The sequence below is a fragment of the Nesoenas mayeri genome (genome assembly GCF_963082525.1).
Source record: "Nesoenas mayeri genome assembly, chromosome: 11".
NCBI classification, from domain to species: Eukaryota; Metazoa; Chordata; class Aves; order Columbiformes; family Columbidae; genus Nesoenas; species Nesoenas mayeri.
The window spans coordinates 2533851-2557988 of NC_137563.1; the positions used below are offsets into that span (position 1 = coordinate 2533851).

The 24138-nt window shown below is 40.7% G+C and overlaps 1 protein-coding gene across 3 annotated transcripts in view; it reads left to right on the forward strand.

Annotated features, from left to right (window-relative positions):
* Nucleotides 1-22851, forward strand: part of GALK2 (galactokinase 2) — a 46066-nt gene extending 23215 nt beyond the window's left edge. For 2 of the 3 annotated variants that reach the window (XM_080350875.1, XM_080350874.1), the window contains exons 6-10: nt 95-193; nt 2876-3028; nt 7982-8192; nt 16310-16511; nt 22617-22851. In XM_080350875.1, the coding sequence (XP_080207001.1) occupies nt 95-193; nt 2876-3028; nt 7982-8192; nt 16310-16511; nt 22617-22824 (873 nt within the window). In that variant the 3' untranslated portion in view covers nt 22825-22851. The remainder of the gene's footprint in view (nt 1-94; nt 194-2875; nt 3029-7981; nt 8193-16309; nt 16512-22616) is intronic. The other variant, XM_080350876.1, reaches the window with a different exon arrangement.
* Nucleotides 22852-24138: the final 1287 nt, after the last annotated feature.

A 24138-nucleotide genomic window follows, 5' to 3' on the forward strand; every position in this document is an offset into this window, starting at 1 on the left:
TCAGAGCTCTTTTCTCGCTAGTTCGTATGTAAGCAGTATAAAAGTATTATCTTTAACCTTGGCTGAAGATTCACATGTTCATGTTTTGTTTCAGGTAGAACTTGCAGAAATTTGCACAAAGAGCGAACGTTATATTGGCACAGAAGGTGGAGGAATGGACCAGTCGATCTCTTTTCTGGCAGAAGAAGGAACTGTATGTGGATCTTTGTAATCTAAACTAACAATGTGATGTTAATTTAAGCACCATTGGAATGCAAATGGAAGAGGAACTACATATATAAACTTGTGTGCAATAGAGTAGGACAAGTTTGAAGGAATACGATGATGAAAATGAGAAATGGCAAGAAGGAGGAAAGAAAAGATGTGGGGAAAGATGTACTCTAGCAAAGCACCAGGTTCCACACTATTGGGCTAATTCAGCACTGAACTTAGAATGTTTCCCATATAATGAAATCTGAATGGTCGGTATGCTTTGTATTCAGTGTAAATGGGATAATTATTACAAAAATGCTTTCTTGAAACTTCTTAGAACTAAACAGTTCTAGGAAGTTTTGCCAGGTCCAGTTACAAAGACAATGGAGATTTTTTTTTTTCCCCAGTTTTGCTAATTCCAGACAATTCTGTGGCTGGATTCTGATGCAGAAGCCATCTCGCTGTCTTAACCGTGGTGACAGAAGGTGGACTGGCAATGAGATACATGACCTGCCAAGTTGTGCATGAGTGCTTGCAGTGGAATTTACAGTGGAGTTCAGCCACTGGCCCAGAAGGTGCACAGGACTGTGACTGTTCAAACCTAAAACCTGTCAAAATACATTTATTGAAATTAACGTAGCGTTTCATGACAAACTTTACTTTCCTAATAATTGTGATATTATATCTCTACAGCTTTTGTTCCTTAATGCCATATCTTGGATAAGCTTATAAAGAAAATAAGCTATTTCCTCGAATTACACCAAATGTTTAATTCCATAATGGGATGTGTATTTTCAACATCACATCACCTGTACTTACTCTACACCTTTCCTTCACACTTTATACTGTTAGCAGTAAGCGTACAGCTACACGGATGCTGAAGGAAGCAGCATATTTTCCTGGCATACACACAGATGATCATGTAAGTGGAGGCTTTTCAGATACCACAGAGGTGGTGATCAAAATGGCAAAGGAAATGTTAGAAAATATTAGAAAGAAATGGTGAACAAACCAGAAAATCCCCATGCTTTGGTGTACTTGAGGCTGAATGCGATTCTGGCCTCCTAACTAAAAAAAGCAAAAAAGAAAAACCCAACAGAATGAGAAAAGTACAATAAAAGACACTGAGGTTCCTCAGAGCTATTTTTCATATGAGCAGTGACTGAATAATTTAAAACTTTTCATCTTGGAAAACAAGTATCTTTGAGGGTGATATTTTGAAGCTCTCGAAAGCTCTTGAATGGGTAAGAGAAGGTAAACTGAGAATTCAATGTTTTTCATAACCAAAGAACGAATAGAAACACAATGACATTAGCAAGCAGCTTGTTAAAAACAAACAAGGAAGTTTGGTGTGTTTTTCCAAAACATTCGCTGTTAAATTGAGAAATACTGAACACTGTGTAAGGCAAAAGTTGAAAAATGGTTCAAAAAAAGACCTTGTTGGATACACTGAGAGAGTATCAGCCTATTTGTAGCTATTAAACATCACAGTCTGCTGTTCCTTCCAGTGTAAGTGGAACCACCGTAATCTTTGCTTTTAGGAAGCTGGAAAAAATATAGCGGGGAAAAAAAAGATTGTTTTGTATTTGTCCTATTTTTATATTCCCCCTAAATATCCATTTATGGCTACTGTCAGAAACCGGACAGTGCTACATTCTGATCCAATGTAGCAGTTCTTAAAGGGTATACTTAAATGTAAGCAAGCTTGTCTGTCTTGATAGTGATTTTGTGAGGTGGTCCAGAATCTCAATGGCAGGGAGTAACACACATGCTGTACATAATGTACAAGCAGATTTGTCATTGTTTATTTAGCACTTTAGCTGTTCAAGGAATTCTCTGGAGGTGAACGATGCCAAAACCAGTAAGACGTCCCTGCTTGCAGAGCTACAGCCTATTCTAAGAAGCCAAAGCAGGGCACATGATTTACAGCTTATCCCAATGAAAAACCAGATGTGAATTTAATCTCTTGATTACATTTCATCCTGAATTATTTAATTAATGCATGCCTAGCTTATTCCATTAAAAGGTCACAGAATCTTGGGAACATCTTACACAGCCTGTGTAACACATCTCTGAGGCGAGGCAGTCTCTTGTGTTGGAAGGAAGGAGAGATTAACTATATTTTATATATAGTTTATGTTTCATTTTATTTCATTTCTCTGTCTGATTGCCCATATATTACATGATTGCTTTCTCCAGTCAGTCCTAAAATTTTGGTGATATTCTGTACCTCAGTAAACTAACCTTAATTTAGTGTAGAATCAGAAAACTGAGGGGGAGACGAACACTGGTGAAGGGGAAGGGAATGTGAAGCCCCTTGTTTCTAGTGGCACGCACGTTAGCTTCAGCCAGGCCTGGGACTTTTCTCCAGATCAAAGAAAAACTGTTGTCTTAAACAGGCCAGAAAAATAGGTTGGGTGGGGTTCTGTGAAATGCTGAAAAAACCCAAAGACTTAATGGAAACATTTTAAAATCCAGCTACAGGGGAAAGGTTTGAAATGTATGTGTAACTTGGCCAATGAGGTTAAACCTCGTTTCTCGCTGTTTCATGTCAGTTTTCTTTCCTTAACTGTCCCTGGATTTTCAAGAGAAAAAACATGCAAATTTGCATTTGATTTATAGAACTAAGTGCACTGTTAGCTAGTAGTAAATTAAAACTAACCATTCATTTTTCTTTCAATAGGCCAAGTTGATAGAGTTCAGTCCTCTGAGGGCAACTGATGTTAAACTTCCAAGTGGAGCAGCGTTTGTTATTGCTCACAGTTGTGTTGAAATGAATAAAGCAGCGACTTCTCATTACAATATTAGGGTAATGGAGTGTCGTCTGGCTACAAAGGTAACGTATGGCTTATGTCAAACTCTAATGAAACCTTCATCTAAATATGTGCTTTTTTCCACTTCTGACCAGTTGTGTCTTTAACACCTGGCTAGGTGCTACTTTAAGTAGCATTTTTCTTTTCAGAACCAGACACCTCCATCTCTGCAGAAACAGAACTCCCGCTGCGTTTAATGGAAGTGCAAGGGCTGTGCCCTTATATAGAAGATCATGTGATTTCGTTCTATTGAATTTATTTTGTATTATATTTCAATGGGGGAAAAAAGTCTATTTTTTCAGCAAAAAAATTTCTCAGTTAATAAGATAGACTGTTTCTAATTAAAGCTGAATAATGACAAATAATGGAAAGCAACCAGTGTGGCCACATGTTTATGTGTATATATGGCAATAGATGTGTATTTCCTAGGATTTAGAGGACATCAAAGCTACTAGTTAGAGGCCTGGAAGTAATATTGGAAATGCTGCATAGCAGCATGTATGTCAGTGTAAAGCTTAAAAACAGGCTCAAATCAAAATCCAACACTTAGGTTGTGCTGCCAGTTTACCGCTTGCAATTATCTCTAAAATGTATGGAATTTGATCATGAAAAATCCACTTTAGTTCTGGATTTCTGTAAACCATACATTTAGGAATGTGTAGATGTAGGGTTTGATTTGAATTTGTTACAGGAACACGGTGGATTTGTCTTTGATTAGATTAAGTCAGGATTAAGCATAAAGATTCACTGCAGTTACAGTGTGCCGTGTGAAAGAACAGAATTTGGGTCACAAATCTAGATGAAAGTCTGAAGAGCTGCAGCATGGAACTCCTTGCCACAAAACATGTGGCCAAAATCTGAGCAATACTCAAAAGTACTTTGAGCATCTGTTGGCATCATAACTCTATGAAAAATTACCGTAGTTAATGTGAGGGAAAACAAAAAGACATGATGAGATACTGACAAAATGTAATATAAAATGATGTGTTGAGATATTTTTCCAGGAGGGAAGCTAAATTTCAAATGACTTTTTAAGTGGGCTTTAAACTCAAGTATCAAGAACAAAGCTGCAGTTTAGGTGTATGTAAGATACGGTAAAAGCAATAGCACCAATAACCATAGTTAAAGCTGTTGTCACTGAAGTTAATAAGAAGATTCTGATGCTATTAAGAAAATCAAGATAAGGACCTCTCTGTGTGTTGATTCTGGCATAACTGATAAGCCTCTAGTTTATGATAGTTAATTGACTAAGTGTGTGTTTTAGGAAGAGCCTTTGGAAATGTTTTTGCATAAGGAACAGCCTTCACAGATGATCTGTTCTAAACACAAACTACGATGAGTGCGTTAAGGTGTAAAAGCTTTTGCCATATTGTTCCATATACCAGATTTTGTGAATTGAATCGTAGTTTTCTAAATTGCCTTAATTGATTGGTCCTGTGCAGTAAACTGAAAAGGTGGTAAGGAAAGGCTATTATTTGGGCTTTGTTTTGTTTTGTTTTGTTTTTTACATTCCTGTCATGTGTGATGCAATCTCTGAAAAGGCACCTTTAGCAGATGCTTGATTTTAAGGAGACTAACAACATACACCTGTCTGCTTTTAAACATATGCCACCCAGATGGAAAGTTGCACACACTATGAAAATACATTGAGCCAGGAAGAGACTGTCTTTAGGAACAGGTCACAGTGGGGTGAAGGAGGGCAGGTACATCAGCAGGAGCAGGGAAGTCTTTTAAGCACCATTAAGCTCATGGAAGTATGAAATAACAATACTATTTTAAAAAGAAATTCTCATTGGTAAATGCTTTAGGATAGACCTTTTTCTTTCCTTCTCTGCTTTAGGTCATTCTAGAATTTTGTGTTTGCAGAAAGTTCCATGTAAGTAAAGATACCAACGCAAGATATCCCTGCTGGTGTCAGTATAGAACATTTTGATGTCAGCTTGTCCTACAACAAAGTGAACTCTTGATCATCCTCACAAAACTAACTTTCCCAGGTTCTGCTCCTTTTGCTTCCCTTCTGGACAGTCATTCTTTCGCTATTCTTGTTGTAGCCCCCGAGCGCTTTCCTGTACTCCGTTGGACAGTACGGTTAAAGACGCTTATGTTCTGCAGAACACTCACAATTCCAAAGGAAATTAACTTGCACTTCATACTTCCGAAAACTCACACAGTAGGTGCTGCAGGATGAACGAGAGCATCAGCGCGTGCTGTGCACTTCACTGTCAGCTCCAAAGTGGTGCCAGGAACGTCTGCAACTGGAACCACATCTAGTTAATCAACTAATGTTCGTTAAATACGGAAAGATGCTCAGATGACATTACGGAAATATAAAGTGTGATAAAGCGATGTTGCTGTATAAGGGCTAAGTATTCCTATACTTACTGCTAGTCAGACTTCCTTTTATTTATATTTGTCCTGTCATTTACTAAGGATATTTTCTCTGAGTTACTTTGAGTTCCCCAGTGCGCCCGTGTTGAACACTAAAGGACAATGAAGCCTACAGATGCTGTATCCTGGCAGTTAAGAGCCAGCTGGATGACGTCCACGTCTTTAATCCATCTAGTCAGAGATCATCAAGAAAATATCCAACAGTGGGATCAGTATTCAGATTACTTTTGTACATTTAATAGATGGGATTTTTTCCCATTTCTGTTCTGTGTCCATTACAGTTTGAGTTCCTGCAGCTAGATTATTTTCAAAAACCATTTCTGTTTGCCCATAACATTTTTCCCAGTGCTGTTAGGGTTGAAACTTGGATATAAGCAGGACAGACGTTTCCAACAAAGCCCAGCCCGCTGGCCTGACTGGGTCAGGTTCCATTAGGAACATTTGACCTGTAAAACCCCAGCCCAGTTCGCTCCTCTGAAAAACACCATCTCCCTTGAAGTACAGAAACGGGAACAGATGTGACAATACACATGACCTGTTGCTACAGGGGATTATTTATTTAAAAAGGAAGTAGAAAAATTTTTGGTACCTTATAGGACATTTTTTTTGTAAATTGTTAGTTCTGTTTAATAAAAGTCTAGGGGATGCTGAACATCAGGATTAAAGTACGAGGAAAAAAATCCATTACCACCTTGAAGCAGATTTAAGAACATGTCACAAACATGCACCGACATAAGAGGTATTGAGTATTTAAGTAAAACAAATAAAGCCATAATTGTTATTCTAACTTATCATGAAGCTAAAATACGATCTCATAAAGGCCGTAGGGTTATAGGTACTTAGAGCCTTTGGAAAGCAAGCCAGAAGTGACTTAATCACTCTTTTCCAAGAAATTTCTCAGCCCGATTTCTGCATTAGCCACTAGACAGTGCTGCTTCTTTCTCTGCTTCTGAACATACAAAACTCTGGTTTAGATGGTGACAGAGTCATATGATTAGGATTTTGATTGGATTTTGTTTGTTCTGCTCTACTAAGCCTCACATAAATCTTAGCAAGTCACTAGATGGCACCAAAAGTAGTTAATTTTTATATACTGTAATAAAGCATAACTGGAAGGACCCCTACAAAAGCACTGTTGGAGGAGAGCAGGAGGGTGAGAATCTATAGCAAATAGCTGGACAGCAGATCTTCTGCCTAAATTTCACGCTCTTATTCTGCACAAAGCAACTAGTTTTCAGACATGTGTAAATCCCATCATTTTTTTAACCCAGGAAGTTAATGGCTTTGCTGAATTGAGACATAAAGGATTTCAAACCAATCTTGTACAAACCCAGTGTTTATTGGAAAGAATAACAAAAAACAGTGGGCGAAATCTTGGCCCTGTTGGTGAGAGGTTTTAACAGTGATTTGAACAGCAAAAGGATTTCATCCCCTGATCTTGCTGTGCTCCTCTCTGCAAACATCCCGCCTGATCTGGCACACTGGGAAGCTTTAATCTCCATTTAAATGGTGCAGAATTGGAGGTATGTCGTGTGCTTATGAATACAGTAAAACGACATTGGCACGTACCTGCTGCTCTGTGCCTTGCTCTGCAGTAGTCCGTTAAAATCAAAGATGGTACATCAATAGGATCCCACAATGTCCGCTTAATATTATTCTGTAATTCGTGACATTAAAAATATTCCACCCTCTGAGGAAAGCTGCTTTACTCAACCATTTTCATTAGGCACACGAGACCATCAACTCACATAGGAACCTTCCAGAAAAAAGCCTCTTTGACATGTTTCCTTTTAGGATTCTGGGGTGTTGAAGTAACTACTGGCAATTGCCAAAACATCACAAAGATCCGCAAAGCATGACATCATTGCCTGGAGCAGGAAAACCAGATGTATCTATAACTAACCCACATTATAGCAATCATAAGAATGGAGCAGATTCTGACTAACGCATCGTAACCTTCCTGCAAGGCTCAAAACTTCCATTAAATTGGGTGTGAAAAGAATGTACTTAAATTTTACTTTAAACCCTGGAGATTGAGAAGGGTTACAGTTAATTCTACCACACAAATCTTTTACCTACTTTCATATTTTTAGGCTATTAGAAGAAAGAGTTTTAATGACAACTTCAAATGTTCATCAGAAAATTCCAGGAGCATATTTGAAATATCAAACTGGGTTTTAAATGTTAGAGCAAATTCTAAGAGTACAGCAACAGACTTCTTAGGGACTTACAGGGTTACAGTATTGTAACGCTTGTATAAGCAATTGAATGCGATTGTAAAAGGCTAATATAAGGTGCTTGGAAGTAACAACATCCATGGAAAAAGATCAGTTACTGATTTAAGACCATACAAATGATACCAGTATGGCTTTTACAGACAATATCTGATTTGACGGAAGAATATCTGCCATTCACAGACCTTTTAGAAAGAAATACGATTATCTGCTGTGTACTGATAGAAAGTGCCTTCTGATGGTTCCATATTAAGAAGTAAAAGAAAGTAGATGGCTCTCAAAGGTGGTTATGGACAATGAAATAGTTTTAAACAGAAAGACATGCTATTTTCTGTTTTATTTTTTGTATTTTAGCTTCTCGCAAAGTCAAAAGGCTTGGACTGGAAAAATATGTTGAGACTCCACGATGTGCAAACGGGGCTGGGAGTCAGCCTGGCGGAAATGCTGACCGTGGTGGAGGCGGAACTGCATCCCGAGCCTTACAGCAGAGAGGAAATTTCGGAATGCCTGGGAATTAGCCTGGAGGAGCTCCGCTCACAGGTCCTCACTCAAAACACGCAAGACGGTAAGGGCATAGGAAATGCTGGGGGTTGGCGTACAGTGTGCATTACATACAAGTTTAGGTATTGGTATGTAGTGCAAGTGGAAGTCTTGCCAGAATACTTCCCCAGAATTTTAGGTAGCAAGTGAAAGAATTGCTAATAACGATTTTCTGACTTAAAAGAGAGCAAAACTCTGATTTTGATTGAACTGTTTCTAAAATGGTAGGTAGCAGATCGCTTACTATTTTAGATCAACCTGTGCTGTTTGAGAGTTCTCGCTAAATAACCCAGGTTTCATTCTAGGGAAAAATCTATTCTAGGCTTCCTTTTTAGGCAATAGCTCGTACAACCCCAAACATTTTGGATGGTTACGGCATCACTGGGATCCTGTTTGCTCTCCCTTAACTGGTGTTAAAGACCAGCATAGGTGGAGCTTGTGGTTTTGCTTCTGAATTGCTAAATGTATGATCACTTCATAATCATGCACGGGGCAGCGAGCCATCTAGGTCTGTCCTGAGAGAGAAATCTCTGTCACTATCACTATTCCTTTTTGCTTTCAGGAAATCATTAGTGGAAGTTAATAATTTACTGTTTATAGACTGCTCATGTATTATTGCTTATGATTATACCATGTAGTCATGAGCACTGGCACCCATGAAATGTATCCTGGAAGCATATAATAGGGTTGCTAATAATATCGAATAACAGAGCATTTATGAAATAATTAATTTGCATTCATAACAGGTTTCTAAGTGAGATCAGAATGTTTCTTTAAGGACTTAAAATAATCCTTACTTCGTGTTTCCATTCTGTGGCCTTAACACTTCTGGTGGTTTGCAGGTGAACTGTATCCTTGCCAGTCTTTCCCAAGGTTGCTTTCAGGGTAGGTTTTCGATGCGTATATATCGGTACATATCTATCTATACTGATGCTTATACTGAAATAATCAGTCTGTCTGGAATGACTGCAAACTTTATACATTGAGCAAGGACTACATCCTTAATCGAGAACCTGTTTTGAACCCCAGTTCAAAGAGTATGAAAATATTGTCTAATTACATTGCCGGAGGGTACCAGCATGGAATACAATATCTGAATCCGGCTCTTTATCTCCATAGAAAGAGTCATGAAAACTCTGTGCTGTCCGTGCACAGAAATACGCTGAACCACGTACCTGCACCCTGCAGCGTTCTCCTGGGAAACTACAAGGTTGTGAATCTTTTACACTGTCCCCTTGCTCTCCCCTTCAGCAGCAATACAGGACTATTAACTTACAGATGTTTGTACTCCTTATACTTGGTTTATCAAACACAGTTCTACAGTTCTGTAGATTGGAATTGTTTGTACAAGTTATTTTCATTTGTTTTCAAAAGCCAAAGTCTGGATAAAAAATTTAAACCTAAAAGCTATAAAGAAACTCAAAGGAAATTTTATGCTGTGACTCTGAATAGCATTTGCTGACCGGAATCTCTTAAACTTGCATGACCATGATTTCATTTGATAAGGGAAATTAAAATGGCTTATACTGAAAGCCTCTTTGCATGAACAATACACAATTAAATAACAGATTTCTGTACAACTGTATACAAAGGAGAAACCAGACAGTCACAGGAAGAAGGAATCTAAATCCACTGGTTGCTTTTGTTACACACTAAACAAATTACATTGTACCTTGGCTTTGGAAAACCAGGGGCTGTTTGACAAAAATATTGTTCTTATTTCCCGTCTTCTTTCTCAGTATATTTTAATGACAATAGCTGGCTGCCTCGTGTGAGAGAGAACACACTGAAAATAAGTGATCTCTGCAGAGAATTTCAGAACGCTGTTGAACTTCTTTGTTCAACATGAAGAAGGAGCCATAACATTTAGGGTATTCTTCCTTTGTGCATGTCTTAGCAACTTTTCTGATAAAATATTATAATGTTAAGGCATGAAAATTACTATGTAGATATTTATTAGATTCTGAGTGTTCTCTGTGGCTGAATATAAGTTGTCAGTCATTTTAATTCTTTTTATTATTCAAAGCCCAGTGATAGTTACAAACAGCGTTTTGTACTGGCATTGTGTCTCATGTTTAGGATCTGAAGGTGCTATGTAAATGTTATTTAGCCAGCCTTACGTCTAGCTTCTCCCCCTCTACTCCTCCAGAGATGGCACTGTATACTTACATAAAGTTTAATAAGGGTACAGTGCTTACCAGATAAAAACTCCACATCCCCACAAAACGGTACGGCCAGGCTCTGAGCAGGTCCCAGGCTGGGTCTGGAAGCCCACGGCACCGCTGCATCCCTTTTTGGGCAGGAGCTCAAGGATTTCCACGGGTCCCCACTGTACAGCCCACTTGTTCCCCACGTTTGGGTAAGTGCAGATGGTGCCTAAAGCCACCTCAAAATCCTGAGTTTCAATCTCCCTTGCAGATGCTTACACTGGGATTGCACTTGTGGCTTCTGAACATCTCTAGAAAAACCAATATTTATGACTTTCTAAGGTGCACTGTGCCATAATTCTGGCTAGGACTCAAGTGCTTCACAGAGCATTTAGTGTGCGGTGCTTGTGGGACATTAAGTATTTATAAGCTTCACCACGAAAGGATATCCTTCTTTTAACCACAAAATGTTTCTTCCTTCTTAAACGAGGTATTTTTAAACCCATTTTTCCTTTTTACATATGAAGTTGTAAGCTAATTTTGACATTTAAACCTGGGAATTAAATTGCCATGGGAGGAGCAGGCATCCATTTGCAGTGTGGATTTGCCCTCCTATTTGTCCCCTGGAAAGGGAATTCTAAATCTGTGCTGTAGCTTCAGTGAGTGGTGCTTGAGTTGCCTTTCATTCCCCCTGCCAAGTAATTTGTATTAATGGTGATCTCAGTGCAAGAACAGTTTCAACGTTATTTGCAGAGACGGGCGTACGTGAAGGTGGCGTTGCAGATGTTCTGTCAGGCTGCTCTGGGATACATAAAGCTTAGCAGAGTGCCCTTGTCTTACACAAAGAGGAGTTACCCCCAAACTGATAGACCTAAGAGCACTTCCCAGTTTGGGGGTCCAGGTGCCTACTCCAACCTCAGCCTGATGCCACAGAGAAATTTGGGAACGTACCATCCCCTTCCACAAAACATGGTTTACTTAGGATGAGCCCCAGAGAGGTGGCTGCTGCCTGGGGGACAGAGGCCTTTGGGGTGCACCTCAGGTTAGGGACAGGCCCTGAACGGCCTGGGTTGGTTGAGTTGCAAAAGCCTCGTTAATGCCACCATTCCTCTGGAGGAAGAATCACTTTAAACCAGTAGTTACCATAATCTCAAAGCAGGTGTCTGCTAAATGGGTCGCTAAATCCAGCAATGACTCGTCCCCTGGTTTATTTTCAGAAAGCCAGATTGCAAACAGTTACTTGAGTAGTCCCAGTAGAGTAACTGTTCCCCACTTCAAGTAGGGGGTTCACAATCTGGCTCAAATTAAAGCCATCTGGCAGCATTTTCTTACATAGGTTGCGAGCCAGAAACCTTCACCCTCATCATGTTCAATCAGCAGGATGCCTAACAGAGAAGGGTACTATTCCACATGAGTAATGGTGGTAGAAACTGTCCCCTACATGATTTTGCGTCAGTGAGTTTTTCCTGTTGTAAATTTCTAACAGTCCTATCAGCCATGTGTAGCTCATTAATCTACAGTGAAACGTATCTTAGGAAGCTGCCAAAGCAACTAGAAAAAAATCTATAGCTTAAAGAGGTTGTTCTTTAGCTAAAGGTCAGATTGAATTGTACAGGAAGCCACTAAAGAAAGGAATCTGCTGAAGTTGAACTTGTAATAAATAATAAGAATAGCTGAAAAGCCACAACGTTTAATTATAAAGAAAAAAAATCCCTGTAATTGGAGCGGACAGGTTTGCACATTTTTTGTAAAGCTATAATTAAAAATATGACCATACAGTTGAAAACCCACGATAAACTTCTCTGTTATATTTAATTAACCCACAATTGTTTGGGACTAATAGGCCAGGTTTTTGTTTGGTTTTACGATACTTTGTATGGATTTTGGACAAACTTCCATGAATGCCAGTCTGCTGTGTCTTAACAACCGGGAAGGTTCTTGCTGCAGTGTGAGCTGTTAGTGCACTGGAAACTGTCACTGTTTCTTACAAGGGCATTTGGTGGTTTGTAAGTGAATTGAATCTGCTTGTTCACAGATGCGGTTACAGAAATGCTGGGCAGAGGCACAGAGCCAGGGTGCGGGGAATCCACAAAGGGTTGGCAGGAGCTGCTGAAAAATAGATAAGGCCTAGTCATACAAAGCGGTTAACAGTGCAGGAGATTCCTGTACAACGTTCCGTGTGTCCTCTTTGACACTTCAGAAACACCGTTAGCGAGGCTGTGACCTGGAAGGTGGAGTAACTGCTGAGTACAGGCGAAATGTGTGAAAAACTTAGTGACAAAATGTCACTACAAGCAGACCTGGGTACAGGATTCTTTGTCCTCCTTAAAGGTTTCTTTAATTTCTTAGATCTGTATCTGTTCCAATCCATAAAAGGTATCGCTCGCCCTCACTTGAGTCCATAAGAAACGTTTTCTGTGTGCAGCTGATACCATACAAAATAAATCTCAATCTTCATAGTGTCTTTTCAGAAAGGGACAAAAGAGACCCTGAGATTCTGATTGTGCGAGCGTGCCTAGGTCTGAAATCAAACAGTTCAGTCCTGCATGGCAGGGAGCGATGCAGAACGTGGCAGAGGAAGCGTGTGGTGATTTTCACAGAACAGTTTTTGAGAGCTCGATTCTGGTCAGAGACCAGATCCTTCGAATAGAAACCTCTGTCAGCATGAATGGCACGACGTCGTTTCAAAGAGCAGAGCACCCGCACTGCCTGCGGCGCAGATCCCTTGGGGAAGAACCGCGACTTCAGACGTGTCCTGGACGATCGCTCTGACACCAGGGAGCAGCCAGCTTGTTGCACTGCACCAAAAGTTTTAGCTTCCCCTCCAGTCACCAGATACCTACGTTTTCAGTCAGATTAGGTACCTAATTTCCATACGCTATAACAGATCCACATGCTTTTCATAATCTGGCATTAGTTCCCTAAACCCTGCTGTTTTGCTCGCCTTGGAGCACCACAGAGGGTGAGACCGTGTAACAGTCCTGTGCAACACCACAAGGTTCACTTTGAGGGCTTCAGTTTTTCCTCTTCGGACAAGTCCAGCCCTAGCTCCAATATAAACTAATTGGCCCTGTGCACTTCGGTTTTGTTTCCTTTAAGCATGACAGAGCATGGCTTAGGAAATCAGTTCTTTTTAATTGTAAAAAAGTGCGGCTGCATGAAGCACGCGGATTCCGATCGGTTCCTGCGCTCTTCTGAAATCACAGCTCCCAATGCTCTTTGGCATGTCCTAGTAATTCCGATTTTATGAATGCATAGCTAATATACAGGCAGTGGTGTGGCAAGGAGATTCTAATCCGGATGTAATTTTTGGAAATACCACATGTGCTTTGCTATCTTTTATTAAATAGAAACGGTTAGTTGGACTAACCAGCCAAACAGAAGAGATACAGGAGGGTTTCTCCATTATCAGAAGCATTTGGTGTTGAAAGCCAAAAATATGTGAATTGTTTCATTATTTTATAATAGGACTTATAGAACACAGAGGTGTTTGCTGTTCTGAAGACAATTTTACCTGAGCAGTACGCTATCAGAGATGAAAAGCAAAGTATAAAAAGAAATTCAAACACAAACGTAATATACTGCAATGAAATGCTGCTCATAACCAACCAATAGTTAACATAATGATACCAGCCTTTAATCGATACTGATTTGATAAACGTCCACAAAGGAGCTTGAAAATAAGGTCCAGCTGCCTGACAGGATTGCTTTGGCCTGGACAGCAAGCCGGTGTCAAGGTAGCAAACGCTCCCCTGCACCGCGACTCTCCCGGGAGCCCGTGCTGCCCAGGACACAGCTCAGATCTCCTGGCCGGTGGCCAGTGCGCCCATTCTGGTTGCCAATTCATAACATGATGAGCACAACACAACCCCAGAGATTTTTAAGGTAATCTGGCCAGTAGAGCATTGCTCTACCAAAGGGTGGTCTCTGAATCAATCACAGCCTTTGGCAAGTCTGTTGCCTTACAATTGAAACCAGACATGTTTTCAGTTCATTCTTTGGGTTACTACTGTTCAATGGTGATTTACAAGAGAGTGTGAGCTATGGCAATCTCTCACGCAACTTCAGATATTCCCTAAACGAATGCACATTTAGAAATCTCCTTGCTTTAAAACAATGGCTTCTAAGAAAAGAATATTTAAAGAGAAACCATCCTTAAAAATAGGCCAAGTTCCCTTTCTTCAGCGTTCAGAAATACTGAGGCATTGCTCTGCAAAACACAGTACAAGTAACTCCAGCAGCAACAAAACCCAGTGGGGTAGAACACACCTCTAAATGGGAGACCACAATGTGCTGTTTCTGTGCGATACTCTCAAGATGTTTCTGGGCACACGCAGTTTCCCATTGCTGTCCTAGTCTGAGACACGTTCAGAGGGCTGTTCAAAAGACAGCAACACAGGGTTCCTCAGTAGCAGGCGGTATTGAATTACAAAATAAATATCACCAGAAGCAATATCACCAGTAGCAGAACACTGATGTTCGATGTATCTCTATCATTTGAGACTACTCGTGTCTCTCTCAGCACTGTATTTTCAGTACTTCCACTAGCGATTTACACTTACTCTGGAGAAATAAAAAGGAATTATACAGGTGCTGATGAAGTTTTAGTCTGTAAGGATTGTGACAGACTTAGTGAGTGTAATTTTATTTCCAGTCTTTCAAGGAGATTTCTACATATACTTGCAAATGCAGCTTGTTGAAATCATCAGAAGTGGTTCCAGGACTTGGCTGTCTCCGTGCAACAGCCAAGCGGGAACTCCATGTGTCTGGGTCAGATAGCAAGTTCTGTTTTGAATACAGGGCTTGTCTCTCTTCTCCTTTTACTTCTATTGGAGTGTTTCATCAGCCATTTTAGAAAGCAAGAGAGACCAGAAGCTCAGAGACCTTACTCTAAAAGAGAATTCACATGTAGAAAGAAAATGAGGGATGTTCTGAGGTGCTCTAACAAGAGCGTGCTTAAGTTGTGATGAAATCAGGAAACTTACTGCAGTAGGTGCTCCACATAGAGAATAAAGTCCACTTAAAGTCCACCCAAGCAGCTCAAGTAAGCCAATTTATTCATAAATTAAACTATGTCATGTATGCTTCTGGTGAACAATACTCCTCAATAGCAGCCATGACATTAAATCAAACAGAACTATATTAGGAGTGAAAAACAATGAACTACAACACAAGCAGGAAAGGCAGATCAATTCTCAGATATTAGTTGCAAGCCAAACCCTTCTGTAAATAGGAGTAGGAGCTTAAGGAGCCTTTAACCACAGCCACTCCCTTCCTTTTTCAGCCTTGGTGGAGGTCTCTACCCCAATGGCCACACAGGTTTGGGCATCCCCCCCTTCCCAGGGAACTGCTGCTTCACAGCACAATAGAAAAGCTTTGGTGAAAATCCTTGCACGAGTCTTTAATCTTACTAGGTCAGTTCTAAGCAGTACCTGGCCGGGCTTGACACCTCTTGGCATCCACACTGACATGCTGGTAACACCGCTGGGTTTTGTGTAGTTTGGTGGTTGTTTTTTTTCAAGAAAAGGTCCATCTGCACAGTTACACGATGGATGCAGCCCTGTCCTGGGGCAGCCACACACGCCACCCTGGGGCAGTAGCTCCCTGCAGGGCACCAGGAGCCTTCCTGCGTTCTCATCACTCGGTTTTGCTGGTATTTGAAAATCTGAAAGCTTTAGATTAATGCTCTAATGCAAGTGGCTGCCAACTCTTGAACTTGTGGCTTGCCTCTGCAAAGTAAAAGGACAGTGGCTTTGTTCAGTGACACAAAGAACTAGAGCACATGCATGAAGTTATCAATGTGAACTCTAAATGTGATTTTACTCGGGCTTTTGAAGAAGAGGTAGGTGAGCTTTTGCAGAGGACTTTTAGTCTAGGGGGTTCTAATATCAAATATTAATTACTAAAAAGATCTAATTCAACTATGTTTTTGTATGGTTCTTTTGTAGCAAATATTAATGGTAACTGTAGTACTTCATGTTTTCATTTTGTTTAGTTTCCACCTTTAAGTTATACCAGCGTGCGAAGCATGTGTATAGTGAAGCTGCCAGAGTGCTGCAATTCAAGAAGATCTGCAACGAAGCACCTGCCGATGCAATCCAGCTGCTGGGAGAATTAATGAACCAGAGCCATATCAGCTGCAGGGAGATGTATGAGTGCAGCTGTCCTGAACTGGATCGCCTGGTAGACATCTGCCTGTAAGTTTTGACTGCAAGGAAGAGTAATCGCCTGTTGAGAATATTGTTTGAATTGATGAGAAAATATGACATGGTTGGCTATTGCAATTTTAAAATGAAAGTATTCTTGTCTCTTATTACAAAATTAATCTCCTGCAGGGACATTACATGGTCAATTGTTTCCCCGCTGCCATCTGTGTAATACTTTCAGATGAAAGCTGCAGTTTATGGCTTTATTACAGACTTTGCTTTTGGAGTGACTCATCATCACAAGTGTTACGTTAGACTGTTGGCTATTCTTTTGTTAAGTTGTAGAAGTCATAACTGGTTTTCTTAAAACATCATCTTATTCTATTTGAACACTGTTACTTTTTGTGTATTTCTTAACCATGTCAGTACTGCCGCCCTGGGAACTCCAGGGCATAAGCAAGCTCTTGTACATTCTCAGACCGCCTTAAAATCATAATGGTATATTGTGAAATGCTGTTGCATTTTTTTCCAATTCAAAAAACATATGTTGTCCAGGGTATCAGAGAGGTTGGACAGCTTTTCACCGTTTAAAAGATGAGTGTGTTAGCTGTTCCAATGGCTGACACTCTGGTTCTCCGCTCTGCACCGTGTGTCTGATCTTTCCCTACGTTATTCAGTCTCCATCTCTGCTCCGGCCTCATTCTCTTAGCTGGGTTCCTTGACTCAGTTGGGCCAGGATAAAACAAGCCCTCTCAGCTCCAAAATACATTCCCCGAGTGTCATTTTGTCCCTTCTCCCTCTATTCCTCCCTCGTTTCGTATCCTCTATCCAGAATAAACCAAGTCTGAGAAATGGCATGAAGTGAGCTGGGAATCCCAGAATGGTAAGGATTGGAAGGGACCTCAAAAGATCACCTAGTCCAGTCCCCCAGGCTGTTGTGTGTAGCAGGCCCTTGTTTTCATAACTCTGCTACAGTGGATGATGAGATCTGGTATAACCATGTGTTAATACAGAAAGTCCAGTCAAATACTTAGTACTCAAATTCTATGCAGTATTTCATCCATACCACAGGACAGCATGAAAGGTACACGTTTCAGTGCCTCTTAATTTCCATTTTTCTGGTACGTTTAGTCACAGGACCGATACCTTATGCTAACCTTGATCTAAAGTCCGTGGTCATAGAAGGAATTCAGCGGCCGTTATCATTTTAACAGTGGCTCGGGGAACACACAGCTGCCACCTGAGCTTGCCCAGCACTGCTGCGTCCCAGCCTCTGCCACCGTCACCTCCCTCATTCCCTCCTGGTGATGCCACCTTCGTGCTTCCGCTCATCTGTTGAGGTTCCTGCTTCTCCTCGGAGATGGTTGTGCTTAGTTTGGGAAACTGCCCTAAGCCAGGGCGTTACCTGCCAGAAGGGCAATGCCGGGGGGGCCATAGTGTTAGCAGGCCTGAAGTCAAGAAATGTTGTTTCACTGTCTTTTAGAAGCAAATGCTCCCTCAAAATATCCCATCCTCTCCATATCTTTCAGTCTTGAAGCAAACAGAAACTGTTTCAATTTGACGCTATAAGAAACGCATACCTTACCATCTAAAAATGAAAGTTACATAAATACTTTAAAGTTACAAAAACATTCCCTTAGCAGCAGCAGGCCTTTTTTATTACTATTATATTTTTAGGCCTATGAATTAGTCTGGCTTATAATGAAAATCTGAATTTCACAGACACATGTTTTCTTACTCCGCGCTCATGCGGATTTTGTACATTGTAATACCCATTTACCAGGTTTGTAAATTGGTAGAGTATGGTACTGATGATTATTTGGGATAGTCTGATTTCTTTTGCAGACAAGATGGAATGGCCTCTGAGCCAGAAAACTACTAAGTTAAAAACTGAACAGAAGACTTTTGGACATTCATAGATTATTTTGCATATGGGGTACACATGCTGTTTTGTGATAAAACACAGAGAAGCCCTGATAGCCATTGGACAGTCTGACAGTAGTTTAGCAATACAAGTTTTGTTCCTTCTCTTGGGAGCCAATCCCACACGTAACTCACAGGCTGTGTTCAGTTTATTGGATCACGTAATGACCACATAACAGAATCAGCTGCGACACTCACTCACGGGGCAGTTCCACCATGGTCATCCCGCTACTCAAAGGGAACTGCTGATCCACATGTGAGAAGGGAGACCTGTCTCCAGAGTCAGCTGAAGACAGAAACTGTGCTCAACCAAATTATCAAAGATCTTGGGTTACAAAGTCTCGATGTAGGGCAGGGGATCAGCGCTGCCTGTTCTGTGACACCGCTCACAGAGGAAAAGCCTTAAAACTTCACACTGCATTACTGTCAGGTAGAGTAACTGCCCAGTGTTGGCACCTCAGTCAGTAGCATCTGTCAACTGACCTTTGCCAACATGACTACAGAGTGGAGCTACCTGTGCTACGTTTAAACAAACTAGCATGGGTGCTACCGCAAGGCTGTTGCAGCACGAAGCTCAGCATGGCTACGAAACTTCGGTCTGTCGTTTTTGCTGAGCTCTGTTCTTTCACAGCTGCTGCTCTGAGCTGCCTTGGTGCCGCAACGCTGGATTTTACTAAATTCGGTTAAAACTAATCACAGCATTTCAGTTCCGAGGACCAAAATATAAACAGTGAAGGAAAAAAAGTGATACTTGTGCCCATGTTACATCAGGTTTCTAACTTAGCAGCAGAAGAGCCCACAGCGAGTATGGTGAGTGGAGCTCAGCACCACCGCAGAGTGCCATTCGCGTGAAAAGACTTCTAATAGGTATATTAAAGTGATTTAATCTGGGGTGGTTTTACTACATTCATTGCACAGAAACAGGTAAATTATTTGTTCTTTATTCTTTACAGTCTTGCCCTATCAAGAGTATTTCCTAAGAAATGTACCTTTCTTCTAAAGAAGGTTGATATTCTTCCATGTTTTTCTGATCCTGTGATTAGATTTCTGTAGTGTATAGCTGTCTATAGCCGTTCTAGACAAATGCAGCTTAAGCCAGCTTCTAATTTTTGGAAACTATTGGGGAAAAAAAAAAAGTCTTAAATTTTCTCATGTTGTACATTAAAAAACTCTGAGACATAAGATCACTAGTCACTCTAGGAAAACTTGGCTGATGTGATTATAGAAATGGCCAGGAACTACATAAATTACGTTCTTTACTTACAACGATCTACAGCTGCCCTGTAACTTTAAAAAGCCTTTCCAAAAATACATTCCAGAGAATTGCCCGAGTCTACTGCTGCTCTCTCCTTACAAGGTTAAACTGTGAAGAATAATCTGCATATCCAGATGTTTTCTGTTTTGCCTAGATCTTTATGTTTTACTGTATAACCTCTGCCAAGAAAGAAAGGGATCCATACTTCTGTGGTTTGTAGTGCTGAAAACTGTAACCACCACTTGGTCAGTTGTTTTTTTAATATTTGCAAAGACAGAAGGCTTGTACTTTCTCTAACCTATCTGTGCTCTTAATGGCTGGTTTACTGTTAGTCTTTTCAAGTAAGTAGCACAGAAGATTTACTAAATACTCAAGGAACAAAAAACTGGATCTGAGCTCCTGAATTTGTCAGGTACTTTTGAAAATCTCTCAGAATCCTTGAGTGTTGCAAATAACTTTATTTCACTCCCTTATTCTCCATCTTTTGGTAAGAAAGAGACTGGAAGATCCCGACTCTCGTTAAATATGACGTTAATGGGGTGGAACACTCGTGCTGCTCAGTCTGGCTGTGGAGCTGCGCCCCAGCCCTGCCCGCGCTGCCTCACACCTGCGGGCAGAGCTCACAGCGGCCTTGGCGCTCAACCAGAGCAATTCAAACATGAACCCTGTGCTGGGCCGTTCTCTCTTGTTCTCAGACTATGTCCAAATAATGACTGCGCTAGCTATGAAAAAGAAAGGTTGCTAGCTTCACCAAGAAAATTAACTCATTTTTAGTCAAACCAGCACATCATATTATCTCTATGTTTTCTGATTAGCTGGTTCTAAGTTGTTAACATTTAGAATTAACAATATTTCTCTGATTTTTTTGTGTCTTGAAGCACAATGATCTTTAAAATGAGGTACTGCAGTGTCTTACCTATCACTTCCACATACCAAACTGTGGGACAATTCAAAAGAGACGAGTTCAGAGCAGTTCCAAAGGCAACTCTCCTGTTTGATCTGGGTGTCTCCCGTGCACCACAGCTCCAGGAGATGCACAAGTAGGTGCTCGCTTCTAACGCCGTGTCACCTCAGGTACCTAATTTTTAGGTGTTACAGCACTGCCCATCAAAATGCTGAGTTCTCCAGCATGAAGCCCAAAGTGTCTAATCACATCACCACATTTGAAACCGTTAGCCACAGTGTTTTGAAACACAGTGACTTCAGCTCTGAAACAGGCATGTTTTCTGTCTACATTATGCTTTATTTCAACTATTTTAAAATGACTCAGTAAAAATGAGGCATGAGCATGACCACAGAGAATTATGAAATCAATAAAAGGGTCAGAACAATTCTGAAGGGATTTCAGTTGCCTACCAAAATAAAAGCAAGACACCATCTGAAATACAAAGTTCTGATTGAGGTAACAGACCAGATGAGTGCAGTTGATTTAGCAGACTTTGAAAAGTGGATTGGACCTTATTAATTGTAATATTGCCTATTAATTGCAATAGAGACTGGATTGGATCCTGGTCATTTTAGGAGGTGGTTCTATGGACCAGAAACAACAAAAATTGCATCAGAGGATGAGTGGCTTACAGGAATAATAATAAAAATAAGTAAAATAAAACAGCAACAGGAAATAAAGAATGAACACAAAATTGAGTCAATACGAAGGGTGGCACCACACAGACACACTGAAGAAAGTGTTTCTGTTCAAGGAGTTTTGTAAGCATGTTTAGAATCAAACACATATGTAAGTACTTGCTTGCAATTTGACCTAAACCTCTGCTAACCCAGCAGTAGACCAGACTCATTTAACATAAAATGCACATACGAAGTATTAGCACAGCCTCCTCGGAGTGAGCTGTCATTCTCCAATGGTATTCACATGGTGCTGTATCTCCCTCAAACACGTTCTAGGACTGGCAAACCTCTCCATGCATAGGTACTGGAAACGTGTCAAAAGTATTTGCAAATCGGATTAGATCTCTCATAAGGTTTCAAATGAGTTTTCTAAATCATCCTGTTCTGACCGGGCTGGAAAAGCCCCAGAGAAATGTATTGTATGCTATTTTCTTATTTTTTTCTGCATCTAAGTAAAGATCAGGAACACAGGTACGTGAATTCATGAAAATAATTCCACTAAATCCTACCATGACGGTGTCTGAATCTTGCAGAGCAATGGCATGGGATTTGCTGTAGGACATTTCTAGCAGGCCAGTATCTTGAGGCTGGGAATGGTTTCTATTTTGGATGCCATTTATTTGTCATTGTTCCTTCTATTCATCCTCCTTAGCGAGAGCATTTGTTTTGTCTTTTGGGACTGAATTGTTACTTTACCTCTACTGCTGTCAATCTGTGAAGTTCCTGCAGTTCCTCTAAAGAGAGACACCCAACCCTGGCCGTTCAGCACCAACGGACGTTGAGTGCAGCGACCCTCTGGCTTTTGAAGCGTTTCCGACTCTGCTTTTCTTGGCCGGCACGCTCAGCAGTCCTGCAGAAGCTGTAAATCTTCAGCATGTTTGAGATGTGTCCTGGAAGAATAGAGCTATTTGTCTTTGCCACATTAGAAAATGGCTTGCATGCCTACATCCTGTGCAATTCGTTTCTGAACCCTCCTTTGTTATTTTTGTCTATATCTGTTTTCACTTCTGATGTCTTATGAATGTTGCTAACACAATTCCTTTCTTCTCCCATTTTCTTCTTCTCAGTTGTACTGTGATACTTAAAACAGCGGATGCTGAAGCGTTATAAAAGAGGGTGACTTTCGGAATGGACAGAAAAGACTATATTGCGGTTTAAACTAACAGCATTTTTTGTTGTCCAAAGTTGTAACTGCAAATTGCATTAAGGTCAAGTGAACTTCAGAACAATCAGGTGACACAGATGCATTTTGGAGCAAAGTATTCACTGGTTTTCTATAGGAATTTTATATATGACAAATGACTCCTTTTTGGTTTATTTTACACAATTTTTTCTCTGTTATTTTGTTCTAGGCAATTTGGGGCCATCGGGTCACGTCTGACTGGAGCTGGCTGGGGCGGCTGCACTGTGTCAATGGTGCCTACTGACAAGCTGAACACGTTCATGAAAAATGTTAAAAAAGCTTATTACCAAAGCGATGTCCAAAGGTTAGCACCGGAGAATAACAGTCTGTTTGCTACCAAACCTGGAAGTGGAGCTTTGGTTTTTGTTGAGGCCTAAAGAACGTAAGAATTTTAAAGAAACTATGTAGGGCATTTAGAACTGGCAGTACTTCCCATGCCGCAGTAAATGAATGCCTTTTCTGGTTTTTATTGTAATGAGCAGTTGCTATTATCAAAACATATTTCTGAAGAAGTGATTAAAAGAAAACTCTTTGATTATGAAGTCTTTTTTCATACTAAAAATCTCTTTTGGAGTAAACATTGATTTGCAAAATCCTATTGACTAGAAAACTGAAATTGAAATAAAGGTGACATTTCATTACAGTGGATCTCTCTTCTTTTCAGTTTAGTGTCATGAAAGTAAGAGGAGGTGGAGCAATGAGCTGTGGCATTGCAGGGTAGGAACCTTGCAATGTCTGCAGGGCTGCTCAGTGCTTATTCTCTTTGGGTGCTGGATATTCTTTTGTTGAGAGTGTCCTGGAAATATATGAGATTAAACTGAAGTATTCAAAAAATTGGAAGGAACTTGCTAAGCATTACAAGTTTTGTACTATCCTCAAATGGGATTATTACTGTTGCAATTAATGATCATATTGGAGAAGCACCTGCAGGCCAAGTAAAACATTAGGAATACATTATGTTAAGCAGGAAAACTTTCTTTCTAGGTATGTTTCTCACGTATCCCTTTGCAAGGGTGACTTGTTAGGAAAGCTTCAACAACAAGGAATGGCATCTGTGAGCTGTGCAGTATGATGACATACTCCCCGAAGTGAATGAACAAATCATGAAGTCAGGTTTGGTTTTGAGTTATCCAAGCACCATACTCTAATTGCTGAATCCTAGCTGTGCCTTTACAAGATAGAGCATTTGCATTTTATGCAAAACTGTTACAAAGGATTATATATAATCCATTGACCATGCAAATAAGCAAATAAAGTCTATGAGGAATAAGTAAGGAGAGAATTCACTCCGCTGTACTGCGCAAAAGTAAATAGGCAAGACCAAGAGTGAATGGCGTTGACGTATTATTGACAAACTTCCACTCCTGACAACCTTGCGGGTTGTGCCTGTGGTGTGTTGAAGTGCAGCATCTGCAGCCCACACCCACCTCCTCCGCAGCAGCAATGATTGTGCCTGCAGAAGGAGGTGGCCGTACATCCTACCCAGAGACACCCCCGCCCTGCTGCCCAGGGGTCGGGGCTCCTGTGCCCCCTCTCCCAGCGCACAAACTTCCACTTCTCTGATATCGACAGTGAAAACTCAAGAGAAGTTCTCTTGGTGTCACAACCCTTGAAGCCATAAAGGACATCGCAGGAGTTGTCCCTGTGCACATTTTTGTGATACTAAGCACAAGTTAACGGCCAGAAGTCTG